Source organism: Salmo salar, chromosome 09 (assembly GCF_965601325.2).
Source record: "Salmo salar chromosome 09, fSalSal1, whole genome shotgun sequence".
In the NCBI taxonomy this organism is placed as follows: domain Eukaryota; kingdom Metazoa; phylum Chordata; class Actinopteri; order Salmoniformes; family Salmonidae; genus Salmo; species Salmo salar.
Window position 1 is genome coordinate 17,376,717 of NC_138299.1, and position 13,620 is coordinate 17,390,336.

At 42.6% G+C, this 13,620-nt stretch overlaps 1 protein-coding gene across 2 annotated transcripts in view; it reads right to left on the reverse strand.

Moving 5' to 3' along the window:
* The window catches only part of LOC106610791 (connector enhancer of kinase suppressor of ras 3), a 61,547-nt gene extending 52,775 nt beyond the window's left edge, over positions 1-8,772 (reverse strand). The window contains exon 1 of one of the 2 annotated variants that reach the window (XM_014210378.3): positions 8,452-8,772. In XM_014210378.3, coding sequence (XP_014065853.1) covers positions 8,452-8,512 — 61 coding nt within the window. In that variant the 5' untranslated portion in view covers positions 8,513-8,772. The remainder of the gene's footprint in view (positions 1-8,451) is intronic. The other variant, XM_014210377.3, reaches the window with a different exon arrangement.
* Between the last annotated feature and the right edge of the window lie 4,848 nt (positions 8,773-13,620).

Consider the following 13,620-nt stretch of genomic DNA (forward strand, 5'->3'; position numbering starts at 1 on the left):
CAATTCAATGGAGTTGCAACCCTCTGCATGCACAGTGCATTCTTCCATCACATGTACAGCTGATTCTCAACATCTTGCACACTAATGAGATGCTATTGAGCCCAGACTACTACACTGTCTGAGCCAAGGACTACATGCTTTTCTAAGTTTTGATTACAATACTGGGTGGGGTGAATATATTTTATATGACATACAACATTTTTTGTTAACTTGTAAATAGTAGCCTACAGCAAAGTGTGTTTAAATCATTTCTAACTTGTTAACAATTTCTGCTAGTTAGTTTTTGCTACCATGTGGGTTTTAGCTTGCTTGAGCCTACTTACTGAGGAGTGTTAATTCCCCTGTTTCCATACATGTTTCATTTTCAAACGTTTATCTTACAAAGGAGTTGTTTAATCTAACTGCTTAACTATTTATCTGTTCATGGAATTGTATTTTTATTACTCTTTTTTTTCTAATCTTTACAGGAGAATGCCACGGGCACTATCTGACATGTGGATACATTTCACTGCAGCTAATGTAGAAGGAAAAGCTGTGTACATTTGCAAATACTGTGCCAAATCATGTGAAGAATGCAACAAAGATGCAGAATCATCTGGCCAAGTGCATAAAGCGCACAACAAGCAACTTCTGACAAAAGTCCCTCTGATTCATCATTTTCACCTCAAATAGAAGTAGACACCTTATCGATAGCAACAGCTCATGGTCCTCCTGAAATCAGAAGTTTTTTTGACTCAATGGAGGAACGTAGTCAGAGAAATGCTAATGAATGTCTTGCTCGAGCTGTGTATGTAACTGGTTCACCTCTGATGCTCACAGGCAATGTGTATTGGAAGAGATTTCTGAATGTTCTTCACTCAGCATACACCCCTCCAACCAGACATGCTGTATCTACTCATTTGCTGGATGCAGAGTTCAACAGAGTTCAAGTGAAGGTCAAGCAAATCATAGAGAAAGCAGACTGTATTGCAATCATCTCTGATGGGTGGTAAAATGTTTGTAGGAAAGGAATAATTAACTACATCATCGCCACCCCTCAACCAGTATTCTACAAGAGCACAGACGCAAGGGACAACAGACACACCGGTCTCTATATTGCAGATGAGCTGAAGGCAGTCATCGATGACCTTGGACCACAGAAGGTATTTGCACTGGTGACAGACAATGCTGCGAACATGAAGGCTGCTTGGTCTAAAGTGGAAGAGTCCTACCCTCACATCACACCCATTGGCTGTGTTGCTCATGCATTGAATCTGCTTCTCAAGGACATCATGGCACTGAAAACAATGGATACACTCTACAAGAGAGCCAAGGAAATGGTTAGGTATGTGACAGATCATCAAGTTATTGCAGCAATCTACCTCACCAAGCAAAGTGAGAAGAATAAGAGCACCACTTTGAAGCTGTCCAGCAACACCCATTGGGGTGGTGGGTCGTCATCATGTTTGACAGTCTCCTGGTGGGGAAGGAGTCTCTCCAAGAAATGTCCATATCACAGTCTGCCGATATGGACAGGACCATCAAGAGGGTCCTCCTGGATGATGTATTTTGGGAGAGAGTGGTAAGCAGCCTGAAACCTATAGCAGTAGATATTGCACTGATTGAGGGAGACAATGCCATCCTGTCTGATGTTCAGACTCTACTTGCAGATGTAAGAGAAGAAATCGGTACTACCCTGCCAACTTCACTGTTGCTCCAAGCAGAGGAAACTGCAGTTCTGAAATGCATCAAAAAGTGTGAAGACTTCTGCCTGAAGTCCATACACGCCGCAGCGTACATATTGGACCCAAAGTATGCTAGCAAGAGCATCCTGTCTGGTGCAGAGATCAACAAGGCCTATGGTGTCATCACTACTGTGTCTCGCCACCTTGGCCTGGATGAGGGCAAGGTTCTTGGCAGTCTGGCGAAGTACACTTCCAAGCAAGGGCTTTGGGATGGAGATGCAATATGGCAGTGGTGCCAACATATCTCATCAGCCACCTGGTGGAAGGGACTTTGTGGATCTGAGGCTCTTTCCCCTGTTGCCTCCATCATCCTCCAAATCCCACCAACATCAGCAGACTCAAAGCGCATTTGGTCCTTGTTTGGTAACACACACACACACCAAAGCACGCAACAGGCTGACCAATACAAGGGTTGAATAATTGGTGGCCATCCGGGCAAATTTGAGTCTTTTTGAGCCTGACAACGAGCCATCCTCAACAAGGTTGGAAAGTGACAGTGAAGATGAGGCCTCAGAATCTGATGTTCAAGAGGTGGACATTGATGAGGTCCAGGGAGAAGACATGGAAGCCTGAGAGGAAGACAACCAAAACTTTAGTTTCTAGACTATAATTTTACAGATGTATGTTGAAAACGTTTTTGGGAGACGCGATGGATCATTGGGGATCATTCAATATTCCCCTTTGTTGTTCAGTAAAATCATCCCATGTGATGAGTCAACTCATTTAATTAAAGTTACATAACATTTTTTTTTCTATTGGAAGGATTTAATCATTTGCAATTATGTCTACTTATGATAAAGGTAAAAGTTGTATGTTTCTGTCTCCATATGATATGGTAAATATATCCAATGAAAAAAAACATCTACATTTAAATGGTATGAATATTAATTTGCATATACTTCCATTAATTCCCATGGAAAGTTTCCACCACTGAATATTCCCCAAAATGTGCAACCCTAGACATTACTTGTGTTAATGTCAACAGTGGGGATAGCCAACATGAGGAAAGCAATCTCTTGGGACTGCCTGTGGTTGGTAGAATGTAGACTTGCCTAGACATGTTCTTTACATGCGGTCTCACATACCATACAGTATACATGACCATCTAGGCCTACTTGAGAGCCACAAAATATTGCTCAATTACCAGTATACAACATATGTTAATTTTGTTGTAGCATGAGAGCGCTTAGGATAAATGAGTGAACAACAACAGTGTGAGGTAGAGTGAGAAGACTTGGACTTGTATGTGTATATGCAGTGTGCTCTTTACCGAGAGAGGCTGAGCAGTCATTCTGGCTCAGGCATGTAAATCCTCGAGAAGCAACTGGTGGGGCAAGTGCATAAAAGGACATTCACGCGTGTTTTCACTGCTGATTCACTGAGGCAGTAGTTTGGTTCAGTAGCAGAAAGCCAGCCCAACACATTCCTGTCATATCCAGTGACTGTTATAGCATAGCTGACTCCATAATGCTTTGGTATTACCAGCAACACCACTGTAATGTGCACTTCCTGCCCTTATCTAACAGGCCTATTTGTCACTCGTGACTGATGGCTTATTTGTTGTCACTGTGCATAACACAAAACACATAATTAACAGACATTCTATTGTGAGGTCAAAATAAATACCAACCATTTCAGTTGTTTACAACACTATGTTAAGTCCAGGAATATCCCTCAAATTATTCAGAATTTGAGGTATACCATCTCTCGCTCTCAAGCGCACACACAAACAACTCTCTGCGTGGGCAGTCAACCACTATGCTGCAGTGACCCGTGGTGCCCTGTGCAGTGCCACCTCAGGTTGCAGTTCTTTTCAGTCCCCAAGTGTTAAGCTCTGTGTGTGTTTGAGGCCAATACTCTTAGGGCAGACTGGGGCCAAACCTCTAGCAGCACTGCTAAGCTCAGATGATCTGGGAGATTTGTGATGCACATGAAAAGCAAACTGCCGCTGCCCAGTTTCCAGAGCATCATAAAATGAATGTTGGTGGATCATGCAAATGTCAACGGATTCTGGTTTACAGTTTGCAACCTTTTATGCAACCTTTTACCTCAGAAAATATTGTGTACATTCTAATAAATCATTAAATCCTTGGCCTAACCACCAACTCACTCAATCCAATACTGTTGCACACAACTAGGACAAAGGAGAAATATTAACGATGTATTAAGAAGTCCCCATTATGGTGAGCTCTTACCGATCAGGTTAAACAAACAGGACAGGCAGGGCGCAACCATCGTCATCACTTTCAAGTCCCTGTCCCCCGGGGAAAATCCTCTTACACAGCTTCCCAGAAGTCTAAAACCCTTCCCATTAGGAAGTCCAACAGATCTCTCTAGATCAATAGGTCAGCTCTAAAGAGAGAATGACTGGAAATTGGTTAGTGACAAAGGACACGGTTTTATCTGAATGATTTCCATGGAAAAACCTGCCTCTTTACTTCTATAAAACGGGACACTGGTAGGGTGGAGGGGAGTCCCGTGGCGCTAAGACCAGTTCAGATGACATGAACACCAGCCTCTCTGCTGGCTGTACACACAGTCGATGCAGGTTATCATAGGGGATTAATAAAGCCTTCATTGTGAGGACTGTTCAAACATGTACCAGCGTATGGGAGGAGAGAGAAGGGCATTCTCATGTGTAGTAGAGAGAGGCGCATGGCTTAATAAGGGTCAACACTACGCGGCGACACGATTATTGCCCGATAAGGATCATAAGGCCTCGGACATGCCTAGCCTGGAAAACATGCATACATAGCCTGGGAAAAAATTATTGCAGCACCCCCCACCCCCAAACATCTTCTTGCAGCTATGGTTGTACACTCTTACTGCATGCACAATCCTGTACACACATGCTAATCACCAATTTGGCATGTCAATGCACACTCTATACTTTTGACACTTCCATCCTGTTACCTCATTGGGACAGATGTAGGCCACTAGATCAACCACTTGCTAATCGTGGCCCATTGCTTAAAAATAAACCCGTCACTACATTTCTCACACCAATTACAACAGTCTGCATGCAAGAGCAGTTGAGCTTGGAGTATTTTGTTGTCAAATATTGAAACCCTTGGAACATACCGTTACTGTAACACTATACTGCTGATATTTATCTTAAAACTACAGTCAGCAGACAGTTTGTGTGTGGCAAAACTCACATTACTATGAATGCCTCTTCTTACTCACCAACTTGAACAGTATGTGTACATTTGCATATTCGGGAAAGCCTGAACAAACTTGACACACTTTCCCAAGTAAGTAGGAGGACAAGTAGGGAGAAAAAAATTAAGTGAGTTGAAAGTGTGAAACTACTCAGCTGAATTCTGAACTAAAACGTTCTCAGAATATCACTAGCTCACCTCAGTCTGGGCATTAGTCATGGATTCAAGACTATATTTGGAAAATGACTGGGGTCTGCCATCAACTTCTAAACCCGGTGTGGTCCTACATGTGTCTGTGTGCTTTTGTTTGTTAGTACAATTGCAAAGGAACATTTTAATTTGAATTCAAACTGTATAAAGTGAATTTCACCATATTAGTGCATGAGGTAGTATGGTGAGTGGCGGCAGGTAGCCTAGTGGTTAGAGCATTGAGTCAATAACCGAAAGGTTGCCAGTTTGAGTCGCTGAGCCGACAAGTTGAAAAATCTGTCATAAGCAAGGCATTTCAATTTCCACAACAGCAGCTCCCTGGGTACCCAATGTGGCAGCCCCCGCACCTCTCCAATTCAGAGGGGTTTGATTTAATTAAGACCCCCATTAGCCGGCGCCAATGGCGACAGCTAGTCTTACTGGGGTCTGACAATGAAAAATAATTGACATGCATTACCATGTAGTGTGCGTGTGTTCACATCTGTCAGTACAGACACAACAACAAGTAGGTCACATTGGGGAAAGGTGTTGTGCCGTGAGGTGTTGCTTTATTACGAGACAGTTAAAAGAGGAAGTCAAGTTTCAGTTAGACCTTGTGTGCAATTGACGATAAAAATAAATGTAATCCTTTTAATGATCGCTTGACGACCTGGTGAGAACGGTGCCGCAGGACATCCAGTCAAACAATGTTAAATGGAGAGATTTAACTAGCCTTTCAGTCACAATATACATTCACGGACCACTACTAATAGTCTTCAAACAATCAAGTCAACAAACGTCTGTTGACCAAAAACACACTGAAGCAACCATGATCCCTCTGAAGAAAACAACCTTAGGGCGATTAGCACAGGCATCACTGGTGTTTGTTGAGTTTAAACCGCATGTTAGGCACAAATGGCCCGTTGTCATTTTAGGCATAGCGGCTGTTCATTGGCTGTCCACTGAACAGAGCCCTCTAAAAATCCAGTGGTAAGACCCTCCAGTGGATAACTGCTGAGTCAGACAGGACCTGCTCGTTCTCCTCTCTGGCTGTCTACTGAGCTAATCCACCCTCCATCCACTGAAATGGCTCTATTCATTGGGCGCACAGAGTAACCCCCCACAATCCCTTTAGCATATCTACACACTGAACAGGAACAGTAGGAGGCCTACACACCAGGTTTGCTTCATTCAGCAACTACTGAAGAGCAGGTGGCTGTGGATTTTCAGTTCAGGCCAATGAAAGAAGTAGGAATTATCAAATAACTTTACTCTGAAAAAAATGAAGGCCTAGAATATATCAAACCATTTCAGATCTTACTTTTCTCTTGACATACAGATACTCAACCTGGTCTTATTCTGTACGTAACTCTGAGACACACCATTTAGTATGACATGTTATGTTTGGTATTGTTACTTAAGGCAAAAAGGAAAGGGAGGGTGGTTAGTTGGGCGTATAACCCGAACATCTAGCAACCCAAAGGTTATGAGTTCAAATCTCATCACGTACAACTTTTGCATTTGAGCAACTTTTCAACTACTTACTACTTTGCACGTTAGCTAACCCTTCCCCCTAACTCTAACCCAACTCCTAGCTAATGTTAACGAGCTAGCTAACGTTAGCCACCTAGCTATAATCCGTAAAATATCATACGTTTTGCAAATTTGTACCATATCATACGAAATGGGTGATGGACATCCACAAATTAATACATACCATACGAAACGTAACATATGATACTAAATGGAGTGTTTCGGGTTTGCGTACAGAATAATACGAAATGCTCTGAGACCAGGTTGAGAATTCACTGGCAGATGGCCTTGGGTCATGTTGACATATTGTACTTGGAAGTTGAAACACCTTTTGATCCTTCAGATTTTGATAAGGGCGAGCACAAGAGGCACTTCTATCCACCTAAAATGTTTCATATACTTCCCATGACATCTCTTGAAGCAAAGGTGGAGTGTAGCTGTGTATCGGTGACTGTTGATACTTCATATACCAGTAGCAGACAGTCACTTTACATGCCAACGTTGTGAAAGGGCTCAGGTATAGTCCTTTGGCGATGTCCAACATTTCCATAACCAGCATTCCAGATTGAAGTCTCAGAGCAAGAACCTGCTGGGTGTTCCATACCTCATTTATATATACTAACTGCTTTAGCACCTATTGATGATAATATCTTCTGGTCAGGTTTTTTTAAAATAAGATCCCGGTGCTCCTCTGAACGTTAAAACGCATTGATTGAGGTATGGTTTTGGAAACACAAGGAACTTATCTTTCATATCAGCAAAACATTATTTTCACAAAACCAAAAGATTAAACTACTACACACCTTTATTAGGGTCAGTGTTCCCTCATAGCCTTATCTGCACGTTACATCCCTTGTTCATGGAAGACGTAGGATGCAACCTGTGGAAATTAGCTATCCAGCTTGCTCCGAACACCTGTGTGTAAACCTAACTTGGGAGGAAGTGTAGTTTGACAACTGGAGGCACACACAGCTTGTGGATCTGTGCAAAACTGCTACAGTAAGTGTATATTTTTTATTTGAAAGATTACCTCTTGCTGATATGAAATATGAGGGGCATATCAGCATGTTTCGAAAGCGATGACTACTGACGTTTCTAAACGATAATACACAGCGTCTGAATTGTAACGTTAGTTCACGTGGAGCCAACAGTTGGCGAATGTAAGGACTGCAAACTACATATGGAGAAGGGTTTTCGAGAGCTAGGTGTTCCAATACAACATTGGCTGTGGTTGTTTAACCAAAATATCACAGTTTTGAGTTGAGTCCAGTGTTTCAAGCATTTTGTCATAACTAGCTGATTGGGACAATTATAATTCATTAAGACTCATATTCAACATCTAGTAAAAAAAAAAGTCAAATATTGTAACACATTGTGCTAAGTTGTGAAACTACATATGACTGCACTGTTTTTGGTTATTACTCTTATTGCCAGTCAAATGCCAAAATATATCGCGGTCTGGAGTCGACTTCTCAAAGAACAGTGCAAGCGGCAATACTGCGCCCTTCTCAAACAATGCAACAATGTTGCAATATGGCTGGAAACGTTTTCACTTGTCACAATCATTTTGATTGTCTTGTAATATTTTGAATCAAACTTCAAAACATTAGTAATGTACAATATATAAGAATATCTAAATAGAATATGCATATGTTTACCTTTGTTCTATGTGCAACAAGTTGTCAGGGACGACAGTTTGCGGCTACACATAGTGGTTAACGAAACTCGAAATAAACAAAAAGCGCGTTGCAGGGAATGGCGAATATGCCGTATTGGGTGCTGGTTTCTCAAGTTTCATATAGGGGTTAACATGAGCAATTGTTGTGAAAGTGATCCAACCATACCTTTCATCCAGTCGACAACTTGCTTTGGTGTCCACTTCGTTATTGGATCCATTGCTTGCATCTCAAACAAACGAACTTAAACAATAATTAGAAAACGACAATACAAAACACTGTTTCAGTAACCTACGACTGTCACTTTATTAATTTATTATCAAACTCCCATTGCTTCTTGATCTTCTCTGTATAGCAGCTGTCTCTCTGTGATCCTCTTCTCTCTAGCTCGTATTCTCGGCGCACTCAGTGACTGGGAACTCTTTCACACGCATGGTTGGAGGCGGGAGTGAACCCCCCATGGTTCTTCACTAGGCTTGAGATCAAGTTGCACAGTTTCTGCTCAGCTAAAACTACCGAACGGGGCGGAGCAATCAACACCACCACAAATAATGTGAGAAGGGTGCAATTGCCGACCATAATTTGGGGCGTTCCTGCATATGTAGGAACCCCTCTTTACACTTATATTGGTACATTTTTAAGTTAAGGCAGGCGGGAGGTGTGGGCGCTCCAGAACAGTTGGTGGTGTTAATGTACAATAATGTGTCCTTCGCCCCTGCTTGTCGGGCACAGTTTTCTCTGGTACACAGCTGGCTGGAGGCGGGAGTGACACTGAGTCGCAAGCTAGCTAGTTAGCTAACACACAGTTGTGTCGCCATAGCCTTCCATCTGCTGTGCTAGCGGGGACGACTGGTAGACAGTGTCCTTTGCCCCTGCCTGTTGGGCACGTTTTTCTCCGGTACACAGCATGCAGGGGCGACACTGTGTGCTAGCTAACTATCAAGCTAGCACACAGTGTCTCTAACTCGCAAGGTAGCTAGTTAGCTAGCACACCCGGTAAACAGTGTCCTTCACTCCTCCCTGTCGGGCACTGTTTTCCCGCAATTCTATTAACGATGGTGAGGGCAGGTGTTCGGCAGGCAGGAGCGAAGGACACCGTCTACCGGTGTTGCTGACATTAGCTAGCAAGAGGCCTCCAGTGGAGAGGGGTGAAAAAAACTCAGATAATACTATTATTTATTTTGACCACATTCAAAAGTGCCACACAAGCATGAATATGTCATGCTTCGAGGGGGGGGGGGGTGCATGCAGGAACCAATGGGGTGCTCGAGGAGAGAGGGGGGGAATTCCCACATGCAGGAATGCCCCGAATTGCGGGCTGCAGTTGTACATTATTGAATAATGTTGGCAAGGGCCATGTTATCGAATCCATAATGCATTGTGGGTAATTGATGACTGACTGATTGATTTACAAATAATAATGTAGTTATTTTTGGTGCAAGGTGATTTGTAGTCGGCAGTTGCCTGCTCTGTCGGCTGCCATGTCGAGCAAGCCCACAGACAGTAGCAGGCCTATGCAATAATAGTGTTGCATTCACAAAAGTTAGAAAATAATAACATTCTTTAATTTCGTTTACCGTGTGTTTCTGTCTCTGCAGATTCATATATTATGAGTGATGTAGCCTATGTTCTTTTTTTAACAAGATAAATATTAGAGATTGTTTCATCACGCCACAACTTTTCGGCTGCGTCCCAATTCTGATATTTTCTTCACTAATTGGTCTTTTGACCAGTCAGATCAACTCTGAAAAAGATCTGTTGTGAAAAGATCTGATGTGATTGGTCAAAAGACCAATTAGTGGAAAAAATATCAGCGTTAGGTTGCCTGTGTGAACACAGGTTGCTGATAATGCGCCTCTGTACGCCCATGTAGATATTCTATAAAACATCTGCCGTTTCCAGCTGCAATAGTCATTTACAACATTAACAACATCTACACTGTATTTTTTATCAATTTGATGTTATTTTAATGGGCAAAAAATTTGCTTTTCTTTCAGAAAGTAGGACATTTCTACGTGACCCCAAACTTTTGAACGGTAGTGTACGTTTTTTGTCTGTATGGAACATTTCTGGGATCTTTCATTTCAGCACATGAAACATGGGACCAACACTTTACATGTTACGTTTATATTTTTGTTCAGTATATTTCAGGTTCAGAGAGAAGACCCAAAGCAGACAACGTTAGGTTAAACTATGCTTGATGTGACAGTTTACAAAGACAACCGTATTATATTGTGTATTTCCTGACCGTATATGACCTGTTTGTGAATGGAAAAGCCTGAACTTCATGTCACTCTATTTGCCATAGGGGTGAAAATGTCATACCATTCAGTAATTCATAAAGTATGGGGTGGTAGCTCTGTGTTTTCAGTAAACAGCAGAATGAGTGGGGTATCTGTTGTAACTGTCTTTGTTCCCACAGGTAGCCATAGTGAGTAACCAATAGCAATAAGGCCTAAGCAACAGATGGTTTCTCATACAAACCCAATATATTTGCCTCAACCCTCTCCCTCTCTCTAAAACACATCTTGCTAGGGAGAGTCCCCTACTAACCCTCTCCTCTGCACAGCTGGAAGGTACAAGCTACACTTTAATCATCAGCTTAAATTACACCTGAGCACATATCACTTTGCTGCCGGGCAATAAAATACTAGAAACCACAATACTATTCTACTGTACTATTCTGCTTTTTTTCCTCCTTCCTGTTTGAACATGCTGCTCATTATGCCTGCTAAACTGAACAACAGGGACTAGAGAAGCAAGGGTGCGTGTCAATGCTCTTCCCTCAAGTTAGAGGGAATGAAAGATGGAGGCTCCTGAGTGGCGCAGCGGTCTAAGACACTGCATCTCAGTGCTAGAGGCATCACTACAGACCCTGGTTTGATTCCAGGCTGTATCACAACCGGCCGTGATTGGGAGTCCCATGGGGCAGTGCACAATTGGCCCAGCATCGTCCAGGTTAGGATTTGGCCGGGAAAGGCCGTCATTGTAAATAAGAATTTGTTCTTAACTGACTTGCCTAGTTTAATAAAAAAGGTCCGGATCACTTAGATTTAAACACACTATTCTGACCACCTGCACAACATACCATGAAATGGTTTGTTTATGACTAGGAGATACAAAATGCATGAGACAGGATTTTGGAGGAATTTGAGAGGTTATCCAGACCTAGTCTGGTGGTTTGACTGTAACTACCTGTAAACTTGCCTGGCAGGGAGTTCTCTGTTTGATGAGGACACTAACAAGTGAGGGGGGGGGGCAAAGACAAAGAAAATATGAAAAAATAGGGACCAGAGAAAGAATCCTTATGTACGGATCCCTTTGAATAACTCCACCACTCACCTACCGCAAACAGGAATAATGAATTTACAATAACAAGGCTAAGTTGGGCTGTGATGAGTAGGTGGATCAAGGGAGCAATCACTCACATCACGGCATGCTAGTTATATTTGTGGACATCCCACGCCCACGGTAAACAAAGCCATTGTGGGGGTGTTGTGGAGTATAACTTGCTGAGACATGATGGGAACAATTAGTGTGTGAGAGAACACAGGCACGAATCTCCAAGGGAGGCCAAGGAGAGTGAATTCTGTAATATCACAGGAATATGATGAAGACCAGGAGATGTTGAAGAAGGGTGAACTCTTCAAGGTGTCTGGGGTGAGAGTGAGGCATCCACAAAGGAAAGTGTTTGTACTGTATTATGTTGCTAAGTAAAAAATAATATCACAAACTATTGTATAACAAAACTATGTTAAGATCCAGAGAAGGGGATAATACTTCACTTCAGAATGTAAAGGAGAGTTTATGCTTGATGATATTTAGGTTATGATGACAACATGCCACAGATAGTGATATGAGTGTTTGACAAATGGGGTCTTAACAGTTATTACACCATTTAATCTCTCCCATGGCACAGCAAATGTCCTCTAGTGTTGTTAGGCATCATAAATATGTCTGAATGCACTGAAAGGGGGAGTCTGTAGCCTACTGCAGCTCCACATTCCTTCCCAATGGAATGTGGTAAATCCAGAGGATTTGGGAAGCGTGGAATTCAGGGGAGGTCCTGATGGGATTACTGAATTATGGGATTGTTGTATGGAGGAGGCCTGGGGGGAGAGCAGGCCCCTCGGCTACATTGTAGTGGCTGAGGGAGGTGAAGGGGGACATGGGGTGAGGAGGTGGAGAAACGGTGGGGATGAGGAATGGTGAGGGGGGGGGAAAGGGAACGCCCGATTCACACGGAGCACAAAACTAATCTGAGAGTTGGACCGACCTGAGGAGAAAAACAAGAGTCGTCATCTCTTCCTGTTTGTGAACAGGATTTCAATAGGAGCGTGTGCTTCGTCCGGTACAGCACAGGCCACCTACAGTTGAAGTTGGAAGTTTACATACACCTTAGCCAAATACATTTAAACTCAGTTTTTCACAATTCCTGACATTTAATCCTAGTAAAACTTCCCTGGTTTAGGTCAGTTAGGGTCACCACTTTATTTTAAGAATGTGAAATGTCAGAATAACAGTAGAGAATTATTTATTTAAGCTTTTATTTCATTCATCACATTCTCAGTGGGTCAGAAGTTTACATACACTCAATTAGTATTTGGCAGCATTGCCTTTAAATTGTTTAACTTGGGTCAAACGTTTCGAGAAGCCTTCCACAAGCTTCCTACAATAAGTTGGGTGAATTTTGGCCCATTCCTCCTGACAGAGCTGGTGTAATTGAGTCAGGTTTGTAGGCCTCCTTGCTCGCACACACTTTTTTAGTTCTTCCCACTAATTTTCTATAGGATTGAGATCAGGGCTTTGTGATGGCCACTCCAATACCTTGACGTTGTTGTCCTTAAGCCATTTTGCCACAACTTTGGAAGTATGCTTGGGGTCATTGTCCATTTGGAAGACCCATTTGCGACCAAGCTTTAACTTCTTGACTGATGTCTTGAGATATTGGTTCAATATATCCACATAATTTTCCTCCCTCATGATGCCATCTATTTTGTGAAGTGCACCAGTCTCTCCTGCAGCAAAGCACCCCCACAACATGATGCTGCCGCCTCCGTGCTTCACGGTTGGGATGGGTGTTCTTCAGCTTGCAAGCCTCCTCCCTTTTTCCTCCAAACATAATGATGGTCATTATGGCCAAACAGTTCTATTTTTGTTTCATCAGACCAGAGAACATTTATTCAAAAAGTGCAATCTTTGTCCCCATGTGCAGTTGCAAACCGTAGTCTGGCTTTTTTATGGTGGTTTTGGAGCAGTGGCTTCTTCCTTGCTGAGCGGCCTTTCAGGTTATGTCGATATAGGACTCGTTTTACTGTGGATATAGATACTTTTTTT